The sequence below is a fragment of the Protobothrops mucrosquamatus genome, unplaced genomic scaffold (genome assembly GCF_001527695.2).
Source record: "Protobothrops mucrosquamatus isolate PMUCROS unplaced genomic scaffold, P.Mucros_1.0 scaffold1970, whole genome shotgun sequence".
Lineage (NCBI taxonomy): Eukaryota > Metazoa > Chordata > Lepidosauria > Squamata > Viperidae > Protobothrops > Protobothrops mucrosquamatus.
In genome coordinates, this window is record NW_015388087.1 from 236,770 (window position 1) to 264,153 (window position 27,384).

At 38.3% G+C, this 27,384-nt stretch overlaps 2 protein-coding genes across 2 annotated transcripts in view; one reads left to right on the forward strand and one right to left on the reverse strand.

Annotated features, from left to right (window-relative positions):
- The window catches only part of CACNA2D4 (calcium voltage-gated channel auxiliary subunit alpha2delta 4), a 132,212-nt gene that overhangs the window by 60,264 nt on the left and 44,564 nt on the right, over positions 1-27,384 (reverse strand). Inside the window, exon 17 of the mRNA XM_029285629.1 lies at positions 24,212-24,289. Within this exon, the coding sequence (XP_029141462.1) occupies positions 24,212-24,289 (78 nt within the window). The remainder of the gene's footprint in view (positions 1-24,211; positions 24,290-27,384) is intronic.
- LRTM2 (leucine rich repeats and transmembrane domains 2) lies at positions 464-8,634 on the forward strand. The gene is made up of 3 exons (XM_015823741.2): positions 464-530; positions 6,048-6,638; positions 8,180-8,634. Exons 1-3 carry the CDS (start codon positions 464-466, stop codon positions 8,632-8,634), a joined length of 1,113 nt encoding a protein of 370 aa, XP_015679227.2.

A 27,384-nucleotide genomic window follows, 5' to 3' on the forward strand; every position in this document is an offset into this window, starting at 1 on the left:
ATGTGGTGCTCCTTGCGGTCCTAGTGGCTTCTACGGGGTTTTCTGTTGGTCATTCTCTTTGTCTTCTCCTAAGTGCTGCCTATGGCTGTGATGCCAGCAGGGAAACAGCAGCTGGATGGATTTCCTTCTTCTTTTCCCTCTAGTGCTCTCAGTTGCCATAGCCTGGGGGGGTATTAATGCCTGAGCATTCTCATCACTGGGGACCCATCTGAGCACTTTGGCTGGGAGTCCAGAGATCTCTAGCGATGTCTCCTTATCTGCTAATTTTCTGTGGGTACCTATAAAAAAGCCGTCATTCTGAATGTCAGGTTCCATCTATAGGTTCTCTTCCAGATACCTGATAATCATATGATTTTTGTTCTGCTTTTATCTTCCAGATTAGCCAAATTACTGTTCAGACCTCCAAGTATATGTGCCAGTTCCTCTGACAAGCACAAACACCATGGGGAAAACAGCAAATATTATGTTGTCTATGAATGGTGGCTACTGGTGGAGCAACAGACTTTCTCTGAGATGGAGAAAAACTAGCTGTAAGTATTATTGTAATACTTACCAGTTACTACTTTTTAGATGAAGGTAAAGGAAAATAGCCTGGTTTTATAGTAACAGTGAACAGTATCCAGACCTTATATATTCTTTGGGACTTTGCATACATGCTGTAAAATATAACTTTAGAAAAAGAAGCTGCAGAATATTTGCCTGAATGAATTAGAAAGAGAGAAAATGTTCCCATCTTGTTCCTAATACCCAAAATAAGTGCAACCGACATGTTCTATCACCTTTCATAATGATGTTATTTTTAAAACATTTACTGGGCCATTTCACCAGTAGTTGATATTTTGCATTAGCCCTATACATTTTTATCATAGAAGAGAATGCCTAGTTTCAGGAAAAGGCTAAATGCATCATTTTTATCATAATGATGGATATCCAATCATTCAAATCTCATAAATTCCATGTGGTCATAAGAGTCGTACCCTCTTTGCTCACAAGCCATTCAAATCAAATAGGTACAGTTCTAAGGACTGTGAGCATTTTGTAATATATATATAAAAGCTTTTTCTCTTGCCTGTTTAAAAAACGCAAAAGACCAAAAAGACACTTGGTATCACTTATGACATGTTATAATTTGTGAGCTCAGAGAAATGATTTGAAGAAAGAAGTAAAATAAAGTAAAGAAGAAAAGTAAGTCACCAGTAACTGGTGAGTCCAATCAAATATTTTCAAGCATTCTATATTTCCATTTGCAACACAATCACCACCAAATTAGTTTATATTATTGACTGACTTATGATGAGTTCCAGCTAGAATATCAACTCTAAGGGATCTTCCTCAAAGTGATGTTAACATGCATTCTTCCACTCCTTGTGTCAGCAGAAAAGTATAGCAATAATACTTAGACTTATATACTGCTTCATAGTGCTTTACAGTACTCTCTAAATCAGGGGTCCCCAACTCCCAGTCCCTGGACCAGTGCTGGGCTGCGGCATGCCAGCAACTGGGTTGCACAAACAAGCAAAGCCCCACCCACAGGATGCAGGCAGTACACAAAACCACACACCCTCCAGTCCACGGAAAAACCTCTCTCCAAGGAACCGGTCCCTGATGCCCAAAAGGTTGGGGACCTCTGCTCTAAATGGTTTCTAGAGTCAGTATATTGCCCCCAACACAGTAGGTTGACATAAACTGCATTGCCCCTGTGGCCAAGCTTAACGTTAGCAAGGAGGCTGATAAATGGTGCTGTTCTGACAAATTTAATGGGCAGTTTTAGGACAGCAATTGGTGGATTTCCTCATGTTTTATTTATTTATTTTATTAAGTTTGTTTGCCTCCCATGTCACTGCAAGAAGATTTTGTCATTACCTGTCAGTGGCAAAAACAACCATTAGTTGTGTGTGCTTAATGGTTAACAGTTAGATGGATGTCTAGGACAATGTTTAACTTGAGTAATAGATGACTGACAAGAAGATATTTTACTCAGCCTTTCAGTTGGGTTATTTATGAATATGGTTCTTGCACTCTTCTGAAAGAGGCCAGTGTTTAATTTAATAACAACAACAACAACAACAACAACAACAATAATAATAATAATAATAATAATAATAATAATAATAATAATAATAATAATAAAAGTTGGAAGGGACCTTGGAGGTCATCTAGTCCAACCCCCTGCTCAGGCAGGAAGCCCTATACCATTTTAGTGTTGGAGCATTCACAACTCCTGGAGGCAGGTTGTTCCACTGATTAATTGTTCTCACTGTCAAGAAATTTCTCCTTAGTTCTAGATTGCTTCTCTCTTTGGTTAATTTCCATCCATTGCTTCTTGTCCTGCCTTCAGGCGCCTTGGAAAATAGCTTGACTCCCTCTTCTTTGTGGCAGCCCCTGAGATATTGGAACATTGCTATCATGTCCCCCCTCGTCCTTCTCGTCATTAAACTAGACATACCCAATTCCAGCAACCGTTCCTTATATGTTTTAGCCTCCAGTCCCCTAATCATCTTTATTGCTCTTCTCTGTACTCTTTCTAGAGTCTCAACATCTTTTTTACAGTATATCATGGTGATCAAAACTGGATGCAGTATTCCAAGTGTGGCCTTACCAAGGCATTGTAAAGTGGTATTAATACTTCACGTGATCTTGATTCTATCCCTCTGTTAATGCAGCCTAGCACTGTGTTGGCTTTTTTGGCAGCTGCAGCACACTGCTGGCTCATATTTAAGTGATTGTCCACTAGGATTCCGAGATCCTATTTAAACAACAGCTTGGTAATCTTTTGGAAGAATGCCAAACCCATGTCTAAAAAACCATCCTAACTGATAGATCAGTTGCTTGCTGAGGGGCATAAGCTGAAATGGGTGGGAGTGCACTGACAGAGCTCCCTGCCACCCTAGTGCTCTAAACTTGAAAGCTATGTTTAAGAAAACACACTTAGCACTCTTTCAAAACAGTGCTTGTCCATGAAAAAGTTAAGTTAAAAGCATTTAAATAAATGGTTCAGGATCCTATACTCTATACTAAAATAGGGAGTATAGAGGTTTCACGTACCTATTGGAAGCGGGGTAGATCCCAGTTCCTGACTATATAATCAACTACATAGTCAGTGAAGAATTGCAGATGGTGATCTCACTCAAAATTGTGTTGGAAGAACAAGGAAAACTGCATTTTAAAACTGGAACAGCTAAACATAAATTTAATCTGTCTCTCTGGCAGGTTGAGGATGAGGCCAAAGTGTCCTTTAAAAATGGCCACCTCTGTGCTGTAGTTAAAAGGATAAAGAGTCCAAATCTGAAAACACTTTGTGTCCAATACAGAAATAGAAGCTTAATAAACTTCAGTGAACTATCCGTCTCTGTAGCATGTTATGAAAAGGGTTCATTAATGAGGATGCATGCAGTTAAGCTAAGCAGGGGGTAGTGACACTCATCCAAACCTACATCTGGGGGTCAAGTGCAATATGTCAATAAAAGTTGCTGAGAAAATGGTTTCTTTTCACCTACCTTTGTTAAACACCCTTGCTTCCTAGATTGCTATTATAAATTATTTACCCTAAATGCTACTGAGCTCTAGCCTAATCTTATACTTCTGGATCATCTTACTAGAGTCCTGAACATCCTACAAAGTAACATGATCTTTTCTTGACATAAGAGCATACACTATGCATGACTGTTTCTCTTAAACTATTGTTCCGTAACTCTTGCTGGCTTTCATGGGATGAAAAACTATCTAGCTGCTCTGCTGAACATCCATAAAAAAATGTCTTTTGAGATCTTGATACTTGTACCTTCTGTCCTTTGCAAACAACCACATGCCTTACTCATGTTTTTCTTGGCACTTCTGTTTCCTCAGCAACATAAGTAATTGAAGTCTTTTCTTTCTCTTGGCTATCTCTTTCACCAGGACAGTTTTGGTGTATATCTAATTCTTAAGCTGAAATTTTCAGTTGTTTAGAAGTAGCACCATTGCATCATTTTGAATAATGGTATTTCAAAAGAGTTCTGTCACAGTCTAACAGAAAGAGGGGCATTTGATTAAATGCGCGTAGAAGAGTAATGCATTTCCGTGATATATTCCCACCTTTCTGTGTACACAAAAGCATTAAATGTTCTCCCGTCATCAGAAATATCACTGTATTATTATTAATATGGTACTTCTGTCAGGCGTCCAAAAGCAGGATGATTTTAATAACATATGTCACTTTTCCTTCCTCTTTGGTCTATCAGGCATAATCCTACATTAGAATGAGATGTTCTAAGAGGAATTAAATTCTCTAATCAAAGAGTATCAACTATGGTGCCAACATACAGAATGCATCAAAATATTTCTACCGCTGCTTGTGATCTCTACAATAAGCAGGAAGATAGTTATGAAGACTGCTTTGTAGCCTTTTCTAATTTTGATGTGACAGATTAAACCCTAATTTTCTTATGATACTGGTATAGGAGCACCAGGTAGTTTTGGATTGAATTCACTATAGAATCATAGCAATGAATTATGTATTAATGTTCAGTTCCATATTAACTGATTCTAGATTTAATCTAAATCAAAACCGATATCTTTACAAAAAAAAAAGTAGTAGTTTCTGGTGCATTTAATTCACTTTTCTTGTAAGTAAGACCAGATGGATAGAATGGTTTTTTTTCCCCTTGAGTTGTGCCATTTAATTATGGGAATCTGATGTGAGGCCTTTATTTGTTGGTTGGTTACACTTTTATTTTATTTTTTTATAAAGATTTTATTGGTTTTTTTCCCCTCATAAACATATGTTAATTTTTCCAATCAACAAGTTGTCTGGAATTAGCTATGCTAATACATGTTCAATTCCTACTCCTTTATTCTTTCCTCTAGCCAACAATAAAATAAGTCCCAAGTTTGATAATAGTCTGTATCTTCTTTATCTTTCAACCTCATAGTTAATCTGTCCATCTCTGCACATTCCAATATTTTCCTGATTATTTCTTCTTCTGATGGCAATCCTTCATTCTTCCAGTATTGTGCAAAAATTATTCTCGCTGCTGTGGTGATGTGTAAGATTAAATATAATTGGTTACACTTTTAGAATACAGCACTACTGTATTTCACCTGCAGCAAATGATGCCATGCTTAATGTCTTGGGTGCTTGTGTAATGTTTTAACATTTGCTTATACTAGTTATTCATGATATACTTTTGTAATTTGTAAGTACTGAGGGCTGTTTGGGCACATTGAATTTAGACGAGTTAAACAAAAGATAGTAAATAAAACGACTGTTGTAGTCAATCAAATGTATAATAAATCCCATTGAAAAAATAACAACCCATTGAATGGATAATTCATGTTCTAAATTATCTTAAGATAATATCTAATTAAATATAAGCAAATATATTATTTATAAACACTAATGGTCTAGCAAGTTCTCTTTTATAGCTCTGGATTATCTTCCACTCATGCTTAATTCCATGGTGTCTAGGATGCTGGACACTATGGTATCAGGCAGAAAAAATCTCTGGGGAAGTATGACCTTTCTTTTTCACAGTGTGAGGATGTTTATTCTTTAGCACCAGTAGCTCGTCAAAAGCTAAAAGGAAGCTCACACTGAGGGAATCCATCTGGCTGCCCAAGGATTAATCTGTGAAAAAGCTCATTTGGCTACCATTCAACTCATAATGCTCCTTTCAAAGAGAAAGAGAGAAGGAAGGAGGCATTAAGGCCAACAAGAAACCGCCCTAGAACACAATGCAACTGGTTCTAGAACTCTTTGAATCAAGAGTATTAAAATCCATCCTCTACCCATCAGGGGTAGGCAACCTTGGCTCTTTTATGACTCATGGACCTCAACTCCCAGAATTCCTGAGCCAGCATAGAATTCTGGGATTTAAAGTCCATGAGTCATAAAAGAGCCAAGGTTGCCTACCCCTGCTCTAGGTTAGTAGATGGAATTCTACTGTGATGGAGACACTTGTGCATCTGGTTGCAAGATAAGGTAGCATTAATAGGTGAAACTGTGGTTACATGCAGTCACGGAAGATGCCTCAATATATTGTGCTTGGTTTTCCTCTTCTCTTGTGCAGTGTTTGCCTGTTGGCTTTCGTTTTGCGCAGCAGAGAGCTTCATCACATGTCCCTCCTCTTGTAAGTGCAACAGTGGTACCCTGGAAGTGGACTGTAGTGGTTTAGGCCTTTCATCCATTCCCTTGGACATTCCTACTAGTACCAGGACCTTCCTTTTCCTTAACAATCAACTCAGCACCTTGTCAGAACAAGCTTTTTCCAATTTTTCTGCTCTTCAGAGACTGGATCTTTCCAACAATTTCTTAGATCAACTTCCTGAGAATGTTTTCAGAGACCTAGTTAATCTTACTGAACTACAGCTGAGGAATAATAGCATCAGAAGTTTGGACAAAGATCTTCTGCAGAACACTGTTCTTTTGCATCAGTTGGATCTCTCCATTAATGGACTTGCTCAAATTCCCTCAGGAATTTTTGATGATTTGCCTTCTCTTCGCTGGCTTTCTCTCCGATCAAACCGTCTGCAGAATTTGGACAGGGTAACTTTTGAGCCATTAATCAGCCTACAACAGTTACATGTGGGAGATAATCCATGGGAATGTGACTGTAATTTGAGAGATTTTAAATATTGGATGGAATGGTTCTCTTATCGAGGTAGGTACATTAAAGATTGGTCTAAATTGAGGGTTATTTTTTGCTAGTTTACTATGGATTACCAGAAAGAAAAATTAGTCAGATATGCAAACTTCAGATCTTGGGCTAGTAGGATAGTTACAGTGCATAATTTGACTTCGTTAATGATACTGTAGTGTTTTGTAGTTGGATTAGGCAGAGATATTTGCTTAGCCAAAGTCATTCAGCTTCCTGGAAGTGAGTTTATTTTCAATGGATCAAGATGGGGAGGGTATCCAATCCGTTTCAATCATTCCGGAGTTTCTAAACACACTGTTGCAAATGCAGAAGAACTGAACACAAACCAAAGCTGGGATAAAGCTCAACATTTGAGCTTCAAAGACAACAATTTAGTTTTACCACTTGTATGCAAGAGGCTTGTAATGAAACTTAATCTTGGATTGTTTAATAGAGAGTCATGGCTTCAGTAGGACCTGACACTGGTTACCCTTAGGCATTTAGATTCTCTCATCTTTAAAATCGATCAACAGTGTATAACTGGGTGGTCCATAATTATTCACTAGATTAGTTGAGAATATTATTAATATTTGTGGTGGGAAATATTAAGCGTTTGTTAATGGTACTGCCAAGTATTCTTTTTGATACATGCTGTTTAGTGGCTTCCCTTTTAAAAACTGATATTAATAATTAGTATTCAAATCTTCTGAGTCACCTTGAAAGTATGTTTTACCAGAATCATCACTGATACAAATTTATGTAGTAAATTCCTCACATTGTACTGTAGAAAGTTAGATGTTTCTACTGATTATTGTCCATTGGTTGCCAATTCATTTATAGACTGGCCTTAACTTTTATAGGCACTCAAAGTCCATTTCTAACTATACATACACCTAACTCTAGATCTGGAATTCTTGAGTGGACAAAGACACTGTCATTTTAATTGTGATAATGTTGTCATTGATAGTCCTCCTAATAAAGTCCAGTTAGCATTGTGACAGCTCACATCTTGATTTTTTGAATCAAAAGTTGGAGAGAGCCACTTCACCCATCTACTTCATCTGCCTGGTCATAGTACAATCAGAATTTAACATTCTTAATCAATGTTCACCCAGCACCTGCTTGAACTTAGCCATTGAAGCTCATAATGTGTCTAAGTAATTGGCCACTCTCTTTTAAAGCTTTTTCGTGTTGTTCTAGAATGTTTGTGGCTGCTGCTGCTGAAGCATTACGTTTCTTGCTTTTTATTTACCTTTTAATCATTTTTGGAAGTTTTGGTTATTTACGTTTATTGTTACACACTTTGAACATGAGGGAAAACCCAGCTTAAAGTGCAAGGTTTCCAAAAAGCTTTTTGCTTTAATAATTTGTTTCGCAATCCTGACTTTCTTGATATGCTAATGTAGCTACTCTTTAGGTAAGCAACAGTGGGCCACTCCAATATTGAAGAATTCAGCCACAACAGCTCCACTGAAATGCATTATTATACTGAGACCACAGTACGGTCTTACATGAGGATAGGGAACTAAGCTTTTTTTTCTCTCTCTCTCTCTCTTATGGGATAGGAGGAAAGATAGACCAGCTGGCATGTACTTTGCCTAAGGAGCTGCGGGGGAAGGATATGCGCTTGGTACCCATGGAGATGTTTAACTACTGTTCCCAGCTGGAGGATGAGAACAGCTCTACTGTGCTGGACAATATTGGTCCTCCTTGCACTAAGGGAAGTCAAACTGCTCCCAAACCCAAAACAAGTCCTGAAACAGAAGAGGAGCCCAGCGTGGGTTGTCCCCAGAAGCAAAAGCCACGACCCATCAGTGTGCGTCGAGCCATTGGCACAGTCATCATTGCTGGGGTAGTTTGTGGCATTGTGTGTATCATGATGGTGGTGGCGGCAGCCTATGGCTGTATCTATGCATCTCTCATGGCTAAGTACCATCGGGAGCTGAAGAAGAGGCAGCCATTAATGGGTGATACAGAGGGAGAACACGAGGAACAAAAACAGATCTCCTCTGTGGCGTGAATCTTCTTGGAAATTTGAAGCAGAATAGGATACAGCCAAGACTTAAGAATACTTCCTCCCAGGTGAGCAGATGGACTGTGCAATTATCCCATTGGTCCAATTAGTAAAATGTGTTTATGGATTCAGGATACCTGGCCCTGGGTTCATGTTCACTTTCCTTTGTTCTCATGGAACTCCAGGTGAATAAAAGATGTCTTCTCTTTGCACCAGATTTCCCATTAATGGTCACATCTTGGGAGAGTCAGCCAAACAAGCATCTTTGTTTGATTTCCCAGCTTTTTTATTTTTATTTTTTTGCAAATATTCATTGCCTCACAGAGTCTTTGGCACTCAAAAATATTTGTTAACTGTCTAAACTCCCCCTGTGGCATCACTCATGTTATTGTACAACTATTTATTCATTTTAGCTGTGCTAAAGAAATTTAGTTCACAAACACTCCAGGCTCATAGGCCTGAACAGTAATTGAATCCACCATAGTCAGTGGAAATCTAATCTTCCTCTCTTAACACTAGAAATAATGAATATTTAGATGTACCATAATCAACATAACATATGTATATTAACATATGCTTATTGCTTATAAATTTATCCACACTTCTATCCACATCTTTCTTTGCATATCATCAGTATGTAATTGTGGAGAGTTAAAAAAATATGTCTCCTATCTCCTCATTCAGATTTTTTTTCTGATAGCTACAATGAAGAACAATGAAAAGCATCTGCAGAAGAATGGATCACGTCACTCCTATTAAAAGATCAATCTTTAGGAAAGGCTCTGAGCCTCATCTGGTTGATCAAAGACCAAGTTGAAAATGTGATAGAAAGGATGCAATTCTGAAAATGTGTGGTCACTTGCATCTAGGTATACAATGTACTAAGAATCCTCATAGGATTTCTTGTGAAAATATGTGGATAGTACAAATAAGATTCTGAGCAGATTTTGCATAAATTATATTCAGGCACTCAGACAACACCCTGAAGCATACATGTACACACTCCCGTGTACATACACATACTGAACATATGAATTCTCATCTTAGGTATTTTTCTCAAGCAAACATTGCATCACATTAGCCTTATTTTTCTTTAAACTGGTGGCAGCAGGGAGAGAAAACCAGCCTAAGGACTCATTTTATATTACTGAAAGTGGGATAAAGTGCAGTCTCCAGAGGAAAGCACACATTGCCATGGTAACCTGCTCTAGCCCGTCACAGCGGGTATTCCTGGGATAAGAAGATGACACAAGAGGTCGGTGCAGCCACAGTTTTTGTGGATATTGTGATCCTTGCAGTCACAAAGTAGCTTAACAGGTGGCCCAGATTCTGAGGTTTATCTCCTGCAACTGAGAAGCAGATCCTAGCTGGGCAAGGAACAGGCCATCTTTGTTCTTCCTTGTTTTGTTATGTGATGCCTTTGGCAGCAGCTTCTGTTTGTGAATGGAAGAATTCTCACTTTAAAAAAATAAAACAAATCACCCCCGTCATCTGTCAGCAGCAGTCACACTGGGATAAACCTAAGATTCCAACGTGGGAGTAGAAAAGCCGTTTTTGTTCTATTGGCAAAGAAGCACTGGATTCAAAGAGAGAATCATTTTCATGTAAGGATGACACGGGTAGTAGAAAAAAAAATTCATATGGAATGTTTCCTGGAGGATTTGGCTCTGGCATCTGACATAATGTGCAAAAAGCCAACATCAAGGCCAAAGGCAAATGTTAAGAATGGAAAAAACTTTTTTTCACATAATGAACTATATAAGTACTATAGTTCTTCCAAGGAACAAGCTCCACTTCTGCTGTGTTTCAGTCTGATGAACAAAACTAAACAATCAAAGACACTAAGCAATGACTTTATCTGTATTTGCTTCCATCACATTTATGCCCAGGATTTCAGAACTAGCAATGAATCTGCTAGCTACACAACTTCAACCTTATTGTCTCTATAGTTTCCCCAAAGGAACCTAACCTCTGCAATTGACTAGACAGCACAATATACTTGAAATGGAACATACCAGAACTGTATCTTTAAAAAATCTCTATTTTATTTGTAAGAAATAATGATGACATGATTGCACAAACGAATCATATTTGCATTTATGTTTAGGAAATAAGAAAAGCTGGGCAATAAAAATTACAAGAGGAAGAGTGAAAAAAAATCTGTTTTCTTTCTGACCCCTATTCTTACCTTTGAAATTATCCTTTATTGCATTCTTTTTGTCATGTTGGGATTTCAGTTACAAATCTTAGCCTATGTTCTGATTTCTTACTAATAGGGAGAAGGGTTGGCCCTGATATTTCCAGATTTATATTTAGAAGCTTGTATTTGAAAAGATGAAATAGATGAAAGACAGATTTTAAAAAATGATGGGTGGATTTTAAGTTAATCCCAAAGACACTAGAGCAGTGGTTCTCAACCTTTTTAATGCCGCGACCCCAACCGGTCGTAAGTCGAGGACTAAACCAGTCATAAGTCGAGGACTAAACCGGTCGTAAGTCGAGGACTTTCCCTGCCCGGGAGCGCCGCACATGCGTGGTTTTGCCCCCTGTGCTGGCCGAGGCGTAACTGGCAAGTGGCAGAGACGGAGCAGGCCGACCACCAGCTGGCCCAGCCCAAGGGAGGTAAGGCACCCACTGGAAAAGGGAAAAAATGGCGGGAAAAAAATGGCGGACAAAAAAAATGGCAGACAGCCTTGCTTGGCGACCCCCATGAAATGGTCGATCAACCCCAAATGGGGTCCCGACCCACAGGTTGAGAACCACTGCACTAGAGCTCTTTGGAAGTACAATGAGGTACTAAAAAGTTAGGGCATGGAGAATGCACTAATCCTATCTGAGAAGAGTCCTCATTATATTATTGGGAAACTGTGCCTTCAGCTATGATTGGAAAGTCTATAGACTAAAATATTTAGCATTCTTGTACTGATGTCCAGAAACTTCTATGAACCTCCACATTACACAGTGTCTTGCATCTCATCAACTTCCTATTGTACAGTCTGTATTCTATGTATCCACAGCCTATATTGTGAATATAGGAATGTATAACATCTTTGTTCTTGTACTGCTGCTATTAATATGAAGTGTGACTAGATGCAGTGCAAAGAATTCAGAAAAAGGTTGTACCAAATTCACATGTAAACAGTTTCAGATCTGCTGTTGAACTAGAACTCGAAGGATAAGTAGAGCAGAGCCTATATACCCTTCTTCGTATGCATGTAACCAGAGTACCTATGCATAAGATCAAAATAATACAAGATATACATGGCAGTGCAATGTACATTAGGGAAATTGTTCCATCCAGTAATATAATACAATAGTTAGAATTTGTAATATGCAAACCCATAGAGTATTTTCCCCAAATGATATAAAGAATGCAGCATTACTGCTACAGGTTCTAATATGACAAATAGCCCTAATAATTTTAATGGAACTTAATTATTCAGCTATTAATTCTAGTAGTGTCACTGAAGCTTCTTTGTTGGTATGAGTAGAATTGTTTAACAAAAAGATGCCTAAGTGCTACTGATGAAACTAAAAGAATCCCAATCAAAATTGGAAGATGATTAAAAATGTAAAAAAAAAAATAGGAAATTAATAATACATGCACATGTATCACATATGAAAAAAAACCTTGCATGCATCCAATTTAAATAGAAATTTCTTCATCACCTGTGAAGACTTCCTAGATATGATCCAGGCTATTAGGTGCAGCCAGAACACTTTCGACATTAACAGAAAATGGTTCTTAGTAGTTGTTAAGAAGCCATATTGAAGGACAATCAAACTACATTAGTAATTGTGGCATAAACATGCATTGTGCTTTCTGGGGATGAAATGTCAGTAGAGAATTCAAGGGAAATAAAGATCCTTTTGAGAAAGTCAGAATAATCCAGGATGGCACACAACCTGGAGAAAGGGCAGAATTGTTAGACAGATGGCACATACAATCCTTTTCTTTTCTGTTAAAAGTTTAAAGAAAATAAATTTTTAAAGGAAAAAAAAACAGCTGAACGTATATTATATTTCTGGCTTGTGTTTTAGAAGATAAATAAAGAATGTATTTTCCTACAGAACATGCCTTTTGTTTTAATTCACTACTATGTGGAATTAAGAGCTCTGAAAATTTCCTGCAGAAATGCCACAAAAAGGAAAGATTTCTTCAATGTCTGCATGAATAGATCTCTAAAAATACACAATAAATTGAAGTGACTACAGCTGAGGTTAAGCAATCATTTATTAGGGGTTAGGCTATGCTGCCACAACCAAGAGGGAACCTATTTTTGCAAAAATGATAAGACTATATACTTGTGGTGTCATGAAGCATGCTGTCTGAAATGCATGATTGTCCTCAGAGGTAGACATATAGAGGTATTAGAAGCACACACCAACAGAAGGGACCCATCCCTACCTGCCCAGTTAGGCCATATGACATCATGACATTCCGCTTAAAAAAAAAGAGAATTCTCTGACACCAAAGAGTCATAGAATGTGAGAATTGGATGGTATCTTAAAAATAATATAGATCCAGTGCTAGAATTCACTACTGCTGCAACTCTGTCAGGTAGCCATCCATCCCATCTTAAAATACTTCCAGCAAAGGAGAAACCTTTACACCCGTCTGTTCTGTTATTGTACAAGTCTTACCATTTGGATTTCTTGAGCCTGGTCACAGTCTCCACATTGTAATTTAAATCCATTGCTTCTCATCGTATCTTCTAGAACAGTGGTCCCCAACACATGGTCCATGGACCGGCACTGGGGTGCGGCATGCCAAAAACCGGGCCGTGCAAACAAGCAAAGCCCCATCTGCAGGATGCAGGCAGTACACAAAACCACATCCTCTCCGGTTCCACAGAAAAATCTATCTCCACAGAACCAGTCCCTGGTGCCCAAAAAGTTGGGGGCCACTGTTCTAGAACAACTCAGCACTTCTGTTCCATCTTATACATGATAGCCTTTCCATTTCTTGAAAACAGCTATCGTATCTCCCCAGAGTCGTCTCTTCTCCAGACTAAGCTACCAAATGACTCCAACTTTTATTGTTTTTCTTCTAAGATTCTTATCACCTTGGCTGTTCTTCTTTGGAGATATTCCAATTTGTCAATGTCATTTCTAAATGTGGCTTAAACCTGGATGCACTCTGATGTGATCTGATCAATGCAGAGTAAAGAGGAACCATGAGTTCTCTTGATTTTGATACTTCGGTTGATGCAGTTAGGATTGCATTTGCTTTTTTATTGCAGCTGTGACACATTGGTTAACATTCAGTTTGATCATTTTCACATATGCTATTGCCCAATATTTCCCTTCATTCTACACTCATGTCTTAGATATTTCCTACACAAATGTAAGATTTTGCATTGAAATTCATCTTGCTGGCTTCTGCCTATTATTTCAACTTGTCAGAGTCCTCCTGAATGTTAATAATCTTGTTCTTGATAAACCTATTCTAGTTTCTACCAGAAAATGTTTTGTTTTCTACTGCTCAGAAATTGATTCCTTAATAAACTATTTAAGAGTTTTGTTCAGTATTGATGTCAAACTAACCAGCTAGTTGTCACTTAGGCCCTCTTTCCTTGCTTTTTGAAAATAAGAACAACATTACATGCCAAAACAATTAGACATGCCATCACTCTGCTGAGCACCTAATTCCCACAGCACACTCTTATGTCTAAGGATATTTACCCATGTAGTAGGGCTGTATTGCTATTATCTTTCCCGTCTTTCCTCCTATATTATGATTATATTACTTTTTGTTCGTATGTATACTGAGAGCTTATGCACCGGAGATAAATTCCTTGCTTGTCCAATTACACTTGGCTAATAAAGAATATTCCCTTCCCTTCTTCTATTCAATTATTACCCTACCGTACCCTACCGTACCCTACCCTACCCTAACCCACCCTACCCTACCCTATTCTACTCTACCCTACCATACCCTATCCATTTGCCCTTTTCCAATCCACTGGCACTATGCTTGTCTTTCATGATTCCTCCCTGAGGGGACTCTAAAATGATATTTTCAAACTCTTTCAAGATTCTTGCATGTAAATGATCCTGGAGAAGTAAACAATGTACTGTAGTCAGCTGTTCCATTATTTCCTTATACTCAAATTCTTGGATCTCAATACATGTACACTTTCTTCACATATAATGTCATTCCTCCTTCCCTCTTGTCTAACTTATTCCGTTAAATATATTATGCACTTTCAATCCTAGCAGTTCGCTCGTGAGTTTTTTATGCCACCAGATTTCAGTATTGATGGATAAATTATATTTGCCTTCCTGCATTAAGACTTCTATTTTTTGCTGTTCCCCCCCCCACACACTTTATACATTGTACAGAAACACTGGGACCCCAGAGACACATGGCTTGATTTACTTCAACTTGTATTTATATGTTCATTATTGGATACCTTCACATTCTGCACACTCCTCCTAGTCCCAGATCAGCTCTCAGCATTACATTGTTTTCTATTTTGTTTTGTTTTCTTCATCCTTCATATAATACAGTTCAAAGCCCTTTGGATTACATTTGCAAGGTGCTTTCCAAATACCAAGTCTACCCAGTTCTCACGAAGGTTAGCTCATCTTTTGCTTCATCTTGGAAACACCATTAGAGAAAAATTCAAGCTATTCCTGTTAGCGTCATAACTGGTAGCCAGTTGTTTTCTTCCAGTATTCTTTTCTCTTTCTGGGACAAATCTTTTGATAGAAATAAAGGAACAGAATATGACCTGTGTTCCCATCTTCTACCCAATATCTCATACCTCTTGCAGTGCCTTCAAGGCTGTGCCTGACCAAATTATTTATTTCCACATGGATCAGTAGAAAGGAATAATTATCAGTGGATGTAGTCTGGGGAGCCTTTCCATCACATTCTGTATATTTGCCCCAAGAGGACAAAACATTTCTTTGACAGAAAAGCCAACCAATTGCTCATTCATATATCTGCATAGCTCTCTGGAGAGAGGACCCTTTCAGCCAAAATGAAAGCACAGCTGCTCTTTCAGGTGCTTCATCTAGAACATCTGTCACTGCAGCTTTGCCCAAGCTCAGCTCACTGGTGTCTTCTTCCTTTGGGAAAGGCACATACTGACCAAGTTAGAACTCTATTTTTCATGCTGCATTCAGGATTTTGCCCTCTTTGTGTGACAACCTAAGGAGTGATGTCCGATCCTCCTTAGATTTTTTTTCCAGGCTAAATATATGGAAGTTCCTTCAGCCTTTCCTTAAGATTTGCTTTCTATATATCCAACCACTATATGTTTCTCCCTCTCTTCTTTGAACCCATTCCATTCATTTATAGCCTTAAAGATTAATACCCAGAACTCTACCTCCAGACAAAGTATGAATACTTTAAAGTAATGACTTAAATATTAGGGTTGTTCATGCATTCTCATTTAGTTATAATTACAGCCCTGGAACATATGAAAAAAAATTAGGATGGTGATCAATGACACACTGAATAAGTCTCAGCAACGTCAGTTGCTGCAAAGAAAATGAAGGCAGTTTGAGATACCATGAATAGATCCATAGTTCTCAAGTGCCAAGAGAGTTATTTTATTCTGGGCACCATTTTTCTATTTCTGAATTAACCTTCAAAAGCACTGACCTCTTCTCTGAAGAGGGCTAAAAAAGCATCTGTCAAATAAACCAAAAATAAGATTGACTTTGTTTCTCTGCTCCGAGGGGGCCACATAATATGGGGATAATCCACATTTCATATTTCTCACTTTTGGCACATGTATTTGTCTGCCTCTCCTCCCCTCTTTCTTTTATTATTATTAAATGCCTCCCTTGCTTTTCTACAAACAGCTGCTTTCAGATATTCTTTTCTCTGATCTGCTCAACTCTCATTTTTCAACTATCGCAAAGGATTCCAAACCCCCACCCCACCCCACTGCATTTCCAAAAGGAGAGCTCCACTCCATTCCACAGATGGAGATGAGAGATACCATATAGAGCAGGGGTGTCCAACCTTGGCAACTTTAAGATTTGTGGTCTTCAACTCTCAGAATTCTCCAATCAGCAGCTAGGGAATTCTGGGAGCTGAAGTCCACAAGCCCTGAAATTGCCAAGGTTGGACACCGCTGCCATAGAGCTTTAGGCAGAATCTAAATTGGGTGCAGGGTTAGTTGAGAAAGCCTTTAATTTTGTAAAGCAAGGCTATAAAGCAGGGGTCCTCAACCTTAGCAACTTTAAGACTTGTCACACACAAGCATTCACTGCCTTGGGGTCTGCAAGCATGGGATCCCCTTGCCTTCAATCTTAAAAACCCCAAATCTATTAATGGTCTGCAAGGATGGCAGGCACTCAAAGAAGAACCAAATTATTTCCCTAGGGTGTCATGAAGGTGGAGGAAGAACAGCAAACAGAAGCAGGCTGTGGAGGGCATAGCATCTAGTTTCACTTCACAATGATTAGGGCAACTACTAGATGGCAGAAAAGAGACACAGAAGACTACCTCTTTTTTTGCTTGCTATGGCAGAGGTCTCCAACTTTGGCAACTTTAAGACTTGTGGACTTCAACTCCCAGAATTCCTCAGCCAGCTTTTCTGGCTGAGGAATTCTGGGAGTTGAAGTCCACAAGTCTTAAAGTTGCCAAGGTTGAGGACCCCTGCTATAAAGCATATGAAGAAAACACAAGTAGAGTTGATTAGGGACCAAGAACCAAGGACCTGAGCATATTGACAAGCTTGATAAATTCCAAGCAACCCAGGAAGAATTATATCAGGGAAACCTGGCTGAGCAGCATTTTACTCGACTCTCAAATTCAATCTCATCAGACATCAGGTGAGAACAGTCAATGCTCTACTACTCAATCATTTGCCACCACCAAGGAAGCAAGCAGGTAGAACAGCTAGTTTAGCATCTTCCAGCGGAATGTCCAAAATTGGAGTTCTTTGCTCTTTTTGCAATCTTACTTGCTACTTGGAGTTACTTCTGTTCTTATTGGGTGAGAAGGGGGTCATACTCCAAATAAATTTCTAAGATCTCTGCTTGCAAAAGTTTTGATTAGGAGATCATTGTTGCCCTAGAAGACTAGCAAATCATTTGATCTACCTTTTCTCTATTTGCACTGTTGGATAAGAAAATGCTTGTCAGGTTTATCTACTTTAAATGCCATTGTAATTTGGTGAATATCTGGCATTATAATTTTTTATGGAGATGAGACAGCTGCCCTTGCCTCAAGCAGCAACAGGCTTTGAACTGTCTCCCCTTCCACACATTATTGTTGCCAAGTCACTTTACATTCAAATGCATGTGTAAAAATATGCAACATTTAAAATATTTCAGAACACAGTGTCTGTTTCCTTCAAACCACACATTATTTTCTAATCTGTGTCCAGGCATAGCACTTCCCAGCAAGCAAATGTTCTCTCCAATGACATTTGCTAGAGGAGAAATAATATATTTCATCTATTACAACAGCCTTTGCTATGACGAACATGGCCTGGTGTGAAAAATAGGGGCTGCTTTCTGATGCTCAAATTCTAAACTATGACAGTCTCCAATAATGCTTCTACTTGCCTCAACAAAATCTTCTTTAAACTCATATTACAATTCAATCATTTAGTCATAATAGAATGACTTCTTAGGTTCAATTGCAATAACATATTTTCCCCACCAGTACAGAATTTATTGCCACAATATATGAAGACAGCCACTATCGGAGATCAAAGTTAAGGAATCTGTAGCTTTCTAGATGTTGCTGAACTACATCTCCCAGTGATCATGACTAAGATGACCACAGGTGAGAAATAATGTCCCTCAAATGATGTAACAACCTGCCTCCAGAAGCGGTGAATGCACCAACACTGGAAGTTTTTAAGAAGAAACTGGACAACCATTTGTCTGAAATGGTATAGGGTTTCCTGCCTGAGCAGGGGGTTGGACTAGATGACCTCCAAGGTCCCTTCCAACTTTATCATCATCATTATTATTATTATTATTATTATTATTATTATTATTATTATTATTATTATTATTATTATTATTATTATTATTATTATTATTATTATTATCCATCACAATTTGTTAGTGTTTCAATCTTCAGTTCTGAATCCAGATGTCATATCTCTTGCCATTTTTATGATATATTTGTCGTACAGGTTCAACAGACACTGTATATGTCATATCCAACTCGACTTTATTCCCTCCTCTATTCTGGTGACATGGATCAAGACTAACAGGTTTAGAGATTGGGGATGATTATTACATATGCTAATTCTGAAGAAAGGAGATGCAAGAGAATGCAGAATTTATTGGAACATTGTATAAATTCCTCCCAAGAGCAGTTTCCATGATTAAGATGTCTGGAACCACAATATTTGGAAATGATGGTAAAATATAAGAAAAATTGTGTCAAATATCTCAATAGTTATTCAGCGTTCTGAGACAATGTATCACCTAACATTAGTTGCTGAAGAGGAAAAGGGAGTGACTTCAGCAAGACTTGGTCTACAGATGAGTTGGGATTACAATTCCCAGAATATCCAGTCATTTAGGATAGACTCATCACAACTGAAAGTTGCTAGTTTGGGGAAGACTGGCTAATGTCTTGGTGGCAAATGCTCCAGAGAAATCTGTTTAACCACCATGCAAACATTAGTTCGTAGACTTGAATCTAGTCATCAGGTGGATCTCTTGTCTGATCCAAAAGGCATGATTTTACTTTATTGGATGTATAAAAGGTAAAGCATTCTCTGTCCAGTCATGTCCGACTCTAGGGTGCAGTACTCATCTCTGTTTCTTAGCTGAGGAAGCCAACGTTGTCCAAGACATTTTCTGTGGCCATGTGGCCAGCATGGCTGTATGCAAAAGGCACACGGAACGCTGTTACCTTCCCACCAAAGTGGTACTTATTAATCTACTTGCATTTGTGTGCTTTTCCTGGAGCAGGAATGGGAGCTCACCCCATTGTGCAGCACTTGGGTTTCGAACCTGGGCTGTCAGCTTTCCAGCTGACAAGCTCAGTGTCTTTAACATTAGATGTATATCCCATCCTTTAACCAAACCAAGGCATCTTCCATGAGGATCCATGTTTATCTTACCCCCACCAAAACATGTCTGTGAGAGAAACTGGACTGAGTATTAATAACCAGACAATAGCCACCTGGAGAGTTTCTGTGTCTGAGGTGAATTTGAACATACGTTTTGCCAGTCCTAATCTAACAATTTAACACTACACCCCACTGCTTTTTTCTTATGTTCTTATATTTATGTATAAATTTCTTTACACCCCTGACGTTATTTTTACACATTCAATCATGTCAGGCTAAATTAGGAACTTAGAAAATCTTTTACTGTTTGCAGAATCTTTACACATTTTCACATTTGTGTGTGTGTATATATATATATATATATATATATATATATATATATATATATATATATATATATATATATATATATATATATATATATATATATATATATATATATCATGGAAACATAGGAAGCAGACTTTGTATATAATCAGGACATATTTCACAGCTTCATAGGAGTATGACTCATAACCAGACATAGTCTCAATGTACCAGCAGCCCCAAAACTATGATGTTGGAGGAATGTTTCCATGACTATTTGGAAGTTAATACCTGGGATAAGAAGAAAAGGAAATAAAGCCCAGCACACATTTCTCCTCTATCACATCTATGCGTCCTGGAGCATGAGAGTAATTGTCTGAAATGAGTCAGACCAAAGGCTTAAGGAAACAGTTGCCATGGCAACCTCCTTCTCTACTCTGATTCTGCTTAGAATTAAAACGATAACAAATAATTTGGGAGCGAAGAGATAGGGCAAAAATCTCTGGGTGCTAAATAACCTTCTGTAGATGAGTCTCCTTTCTGGTCAAAATGACATACAAAATATATAAAAACGAATATGCAGAATATTGTTTGATAGCAGGAAGAAAGGCTGCAAGCAAGATTTCTAATTATTTCTGATTCATTTTCTTTGCACTGATAAGGCTCACTCCCAATAGTTAACCTATTTCCAAAGAACTCCTCATCCTCCATCCTCACCCAATGCAGGAGTGGTCCAAGGCTAAGCCTGTCTGACATCTGTGCCCTCCTGAAATTCAACTGTATCATCACACAGCAACTGACAGCTAACAGTTTCACCCCATGCTGCTATGTCACTGTTAATGGTTCCCTATAGACCAACACAGAAGGTAGAGCAAGGAATAGTTGCTACAAGCTGTTACAGCCAGGAACAGGAATTTCTCTGCTCTTACCCCCATCTGTGGAAATCCCACTGCTTCTCACTGCAAAACCCCCACAGCAATTCACGGTAATTATTTTTTGAAAAGAAATTACAAAATGGAAACACTTCAGTAAGGCTTGTCCCACCAAATTTTTAAATCCATTTGACCTAAAACAGCAATGACCAGGACAGCTTGCAAGGGTGGCTAGATTTCATTTAAGGAGGCTTTATTTATGCCAGTGGTTCTCAACCTGTGGGTCGGGACCCCATTTGGGGTCAATCGACCATTTCATGGGGGTCGCCAAGCAAGGCTGTCCGCCATTTTTTTTGTCCGCCATTTTTTTTGTCCGCCATTTTTTCCCCTTTTCCGGCGGGTGCCTTACCTCCCTTGGGCTGGGCCAGCTGGTGGTCGGCCTGCTCCGTCTCTGCCGCTTGCCAGCTACGCCTCGGCTGGCGCAGGGGGCGGAACCACGCATGCACAGCGCTCCCGGGCAGGGAAAGTCCTCGGCTTACGACCGGCTGGGTAGTCCTCGACTTACAACCGGTTTAGTCCTCGACTTACGACCGGTTTAGTCCTCGACTTACGACCGGTTTAGTCCTCGACTTACGACCGGTTGGGGTCGCGGCATTAAAAAGGTTGAGAACCACTGATTTATGCAGTCATTCATTCTACGGGTTGTTTTTAATTTACCACGCAAGCAAATCAAGACCCCTTGGTGATGTGGGATCAGCAAAACAGTGTTTTGAACTCTAGAAATCCTTTGTGCTGGGAGGAGAGGTTTGGATCCAGATTACAACAGGATTCCAGGAGGAACCTGTAGCATTCTTTAAAGCAAGTAATACATCCATGTATACTTGTAGACATGTAAACATGGATGAACATGTAAACACACTGGTCTGTCCAGGCTTGAAATTAGCAAGCAAAGATTCTCTTGCAAACCACAGTACTCAAATGACATCATATATGCTTCATATACCCAGGTCAAGGAGATACAGATTCTAGTGGTTTCACTGGGACCCTAAAACTCTCAGCAGCTGCAATGTCAGTTCAACCTCTTTTACCAATACAGAAGCTCAGTTTAATGATTCACATGATAGAACATTCAGTCACATTATCTGGAGCAGAGTGATGCCCCTCCCTCCCTCCCTCTCACACAGACACACATCTGGAGATAAAGTTTTAATTAAGTAATAAGTAATAATTATGTTTCAGTTAATGTTCACTTGGGGATCAAAAGCTGTTAGGAAGATTACAATATTGAATGGATTTTCTAAATTCACTTGAAAATGTAGGCTATTATAAAGAGAGTACTCTTCCAAGGTGATTTCAGCTGGAAAATGCTATAATTTACTCAAAAGAATTACTATAATTAACTCAAATAATAAATACTCAAATTTACATTATAGAAATTACATTATTGAGAGGAATCCAGAATATCAACAGAGAAAACTAAAAGACTTGGATGTATTCCTGGTTGTGAGATTGGCAGATTAGTTTGTGTCCATGAGATATTGTGGTTTTTGTTGCTGTGGATGTTGCCATTAGCAGACATTTAGGTATTATTTATTTATTTTAAAAGACAGTAAGCTTATATTGCAATCATAAACCTGGGTGGCTCGCAAAACAGTAAAAACAGCAAAAATTCCCAAGCAGAACTGAATAGAACAGCAACAATTCCCAGACAAAATAGAATAAGAACTCAAGAAAATAAAAACTCATGGCATCCCAGGACAGCACTTTCCCACAGATCCACATATTATCTTGATGGGCTCCAGTCTTGTTGTATCCATGTTTTTCAAACTTGGCAAATTTAAAAAGTGTGGGCTTCAGCTCCCAGAATCCCTGCTTGCTGGCTGGGGAATTGAAGTCCAGAAGTCATAAAAGGGCCAAGTTTGAAGACCCCTGGGTTAGGGAAAGCTTTGAGAAGGCACACTTCTTGATACTGCTGGAAACCAAATTTAAGGAAGGGACCTTGTGTGTGTGTGTGTGTGTGTGTGTGTGTGTGTGTGTGTGTGTGTGTGTGTGAGATAGAGCTGAGGTTGTATATATTGTGGCCTTTATTTGTTTGTTTTAATTGTTTTATAAGTTGCCAGCTGCTCAGAATCACTGTGGCAAGTTGAGTAGCCATACAATTTGAGATGAATGAATGAATGAATGAATGAATGAATGAATGAATGAATGAATGAATGAAATCTACTCAGAATAGCAATGAATTCTTGCCTATTCCCACTTGCCCAGGTTCTATCTAGATAATGGAGATCATTCATGTTTTGCCTATTCCAATTCATAGCAAAGAGGCAAGATTCTACAAAGACTTGTCTTCACTTCTTGCCTTCTTTCTTCTCTCATCTAGCTGCTTTAGATTTTACAAAGAAATTCATCTAAGGCTCCATGGGTAGCAAGCTTGATATGAATGTTTCTGTTTGGATGCTATAAATTGATATCACCTTCCCCATGATTGAGCATGTATCTTTTAGGGGTATTTTTGGGAGGAGGGAGAGGGTGATACTTCTGAAGTTTCATGATTTTTCCATTTAATCTCTTTTTAATCCTCGTCCTTCAGTCCTTCCACATCATCTGCTTTTCTATTGTTGCTGTCTTCTGAGCTGTGGCATGGCTTGGTTTTATTAGGAAATCCTAATTATCAGCTACCTTTCCCCCAATACAATAAAACTATAATAAAACCACTTTAAAGGGCATGAATGAGGCTCTCAAAATGCATGCATTATCTCTTTCAACAATATTCATGCCAGTTCACTGATTCATAAATATCAAAGGGGGTATACAAAAAATAAGATGAATGTTTGTAGGTTTCAGTTTTTACATGGGTGAATGGAAATAGTTACTGCAAAAATAAACATTGATGCAGTTATTATGCAGAGCAGCATCCCAGCATTTCTATGAGGGCTATTCCATATTGTCATTTGAGCCCCTGGGGAACTCTGATTTTGGATGAAAATTAAGTGAAGTGCTTTTGCTTTCTGTGTGTTTATTTTTATGAAGTTATGAAAAAGTTGTAAAGCACAGAAGTGATATTTGCTGAGCACAAAAAGGATACTGCAATGATACACATGACATAAATCTTAGGCCTAGTATTACCAGCAAGGATTTGTCCTATAAATGTTGGAAGTTTTTGTTAGGACTTCCACAAGATGCTGCAGTTGACCACTAGATGGCAGGAAAGAATTTTATATCTCTCTTTGCTGCCATCTAGTAGTTGCCTGATATAATAATTCCATGTTTTGCCCATTGAAGTGATGGACCTGCCAATTTCCAGAAGACACTATTCACATTCAGACAAACAAACAAAAACATGTAGAGGCTCTCCCCAATGTTATCCCCCAATTTCAAGTGCATTGAAAGAAGTCCTACCTGCAGCAATTCCTGTCTTCCCACCAATAGTCACAGTCACAGATGTGCTTACTGTCACTGCCTCAGGCAAACTTCCCTCTGTTAAGACATAAAAGTAGCAAATTCAAAAGCTGATCCTGTATCTCAAGGGAAGATTTTCAGAACTGACAGCCTGTTAATTCTGTTCACAAATCAAGTATAAAGACTAGAACAGGCATAAAGAGCAGCAGATGTAGGATCCCCACATTAACTCCTCAGAATATAGGAGAGAATTAATCAGATTGTATTGTGTGGGAAAGAATGTATGGGGTAAAAGGGAAGAATCCTGATCCTTGGGGGGGGGGGAGAGGAAGAATATACAAGTAGTCCTTGACTTACAACTTTTCATTTAAAGACCAAACAAAGTGATTTATGACAATGTTTTACACTTGCTGTTGCAGCATCCCCGTGATTACATAATCAAAATTTGAATGCTTGGCAACTGGCATGTATTTATGACAGTTGCCGTGTCACCTTTTATGACCTTCTGATGAGCAAAGTCAACAGGAAGGCCAGATTCACTTAACGACCACATTACTAACTTAACCACGGCTGTGATTCGCTTAACAACTGTGGCAAGAAAGTTTGTAAATGGAGCAAAACTCATGTAATAACTGTCTCGCTTAGCAACAGAAATTTTGGACTCAATTCCGGTTGTAAATTGAGGACTACCTGCATCAGGAAACCTCTTCTGTTTGATGGCTATGTCTCTGAATGTTTTTGACAGGGAAACATGGATATGCCTGAACCAAATGGTTTGTTCTACTGCCAGTATGAGATTAAAAAAAAAAAAAGTAAGAAGTCACTTTGGGTTACTGATCATCACAAAAGATGCCTTGATCATCCTGACTTACAGTAATATAATAGAAGTCTCTAATGTTAAAAGCTAGAATTATGTCTGAATTTCCAAATCAAACTAAAGAGTCCTACTTGCTTATTCATAAAGCAGCACTAACATCAGTGTTTTGTGAGAAAAATACAGATGTCTGAATTTGGGGATGGACTTATTTTAGGGACATAACATTGAAAAAGAGAAAATCCGCTTAACAAACAACTGTTTTTCCACACGGATGTATAATTTGCCAGCTAAAGTACGGATTTTTTTAGCTCTAGTCTAGTCTAGAACTCTAAATATTTTTAATAGGAAATTACTGTGGGTGTGAACTAGTAATAATAACACTATTTCCTGGTCAAAAGAACTAAAGGCTTTAGAAGAGAGGTGTTTAGGAATTGTCTATGGACAATTAGAGAATGTTCATGCAACATTCTTCTGAGCTGTATTTCTCTATCTGCATATGCATCCAAACCTCTGGTTAGCATTGCTAACTGTAGAGGTACTAAAATTCTCAAAATGCACGTATCCTAGCTTGTTCTTTATCAGTGAAGGTAAAGTGGCATGAATCGCCATGTGCTTTTCAGCCATCTGTTCCTTTTGATAAAGAAGTGTAAGAAACTATGTGATTTTACACATGGAGCTAAGCAATAGTCAGGATATTCTTGTATTGTCATCAAAGTTTGGATTCCAGACACTCTGGACTTCGGACTCTGCATATCCCATTTCAACATTTCTTCCACCACCAATATTTAGTTTATCAAAAAGCACCAGACTTGCTCTGAGCTTGCAATGCATTTGATTCCCCAAAAGTATGGATGGAATTAACTGGCTTTGGGAGAGGAGGGATTATGCTTCAGTTCTCCAAGGAGGAGTCAGATAATTGTTGGTTAACTTAAAAAATTATGAAATTATGGTTTGAGATTTTAAATAGGTTTGCACTAGGACAGGTATCATATCAACTACTTGTGACATCTTAAAGGAATACTTTTGTCTACCAAGTACTGGTTCATCAGAATAACAGAATAACAAAGTTGGAAGGGATCTTTGAGGTCTTCTAGTCCAACCCCATGCTCAAGCAGGAGACTCTATACCATTCCAGACAAGTGGCTGTCCAGTCTCTTCTTAAAAGCCTCCAGCGATGGAGTGCCCACAACTTCTGAAAGCAAGCCGTTTCACTAGTTAATTGTTCTCATTGTTAGGAAATTTCTCCTTAATTCTAGGTTGCTTCTCTACTTGATTAGTTTCCATCCATTGTTTCTTGTCTTGCCTTCTGGTGCTTTGGAAAATAGGTTGACTCCCATTTCTTTGTGGCAGCCCTTCAAATATTGGAACACTGCTATCATGTCTCCCCGGTCCTTCCTTTCACTAGACTAGACATATCCAATTCCTGCAACTGTTCTTCATATGATTTAGCCTCCAGCCCTCTAATCATCTTTGTTGCTCTTTTCTGCACTCTTTCCAGAGTCTCAACATCTTTAGTTTAACAATTCATTAAAGGATAGATATTCCCTACTGTAACTCCAGTAGTTCATTTTTCATGACAGATGAGCAGGCAGTGACTAAACATATAATAAAATGTCTTCTACGTAATTAGAGAAAATTCTTCATCATTTCTAGCTTCCTTTGTGCAAGCTTTTGTGGTTATTGTACAAAGGCACATTGAGTCACATTACAACCCACTTATAGTCTGAAGTAGCATAGTTGAAAAATAGGTCCACCTCCACATCAGCTGTCTGGGACAGCATAGGTTTCGAATCCAGAGGAGGCTAACTTGTTTATATTTCCTTGTGTTGTGCAACTGTTCCATGCTGGGGATATTCTGAATATTAGTATTTATGTTTTACTGTAGTTTTTTTAAAATTACAATTAAAAATCTAAAAACTAATGCAAACTAAAAAATAAAAGAATAGAAAATAGTGTAGAAAAAAGAAAAATAAAAAATAAAAAATAGGAATATAGTAAAGAAAAAGAAAATTATAAATAATAACTTTTCATCACAAAAATTATGAACAATTTTAGCAACCTATCACCTTTTCTTAAAATATAACAAATGTTCTCTTCTTCTCATCTGCCATTTGATCCTTATCAGCAAAAGTCCACTGGAGGTAGATAAAGATAATAACATATCTATTTTAAACATGATCAAATAAATCTGTTTTATATTCCTTCCTTTTAGCAATCTTGATCATTAAACCTTCAAATAATATCCTAGAACTTGATTTCTTTTCTCTTTTTGTCTCTTCTCACACAATTTCTCAAAGCTTTACAAAGTCTCTTTTCTAAAGAAGTCTCTTTTATAAATCCAATGTAAGAAAATTAT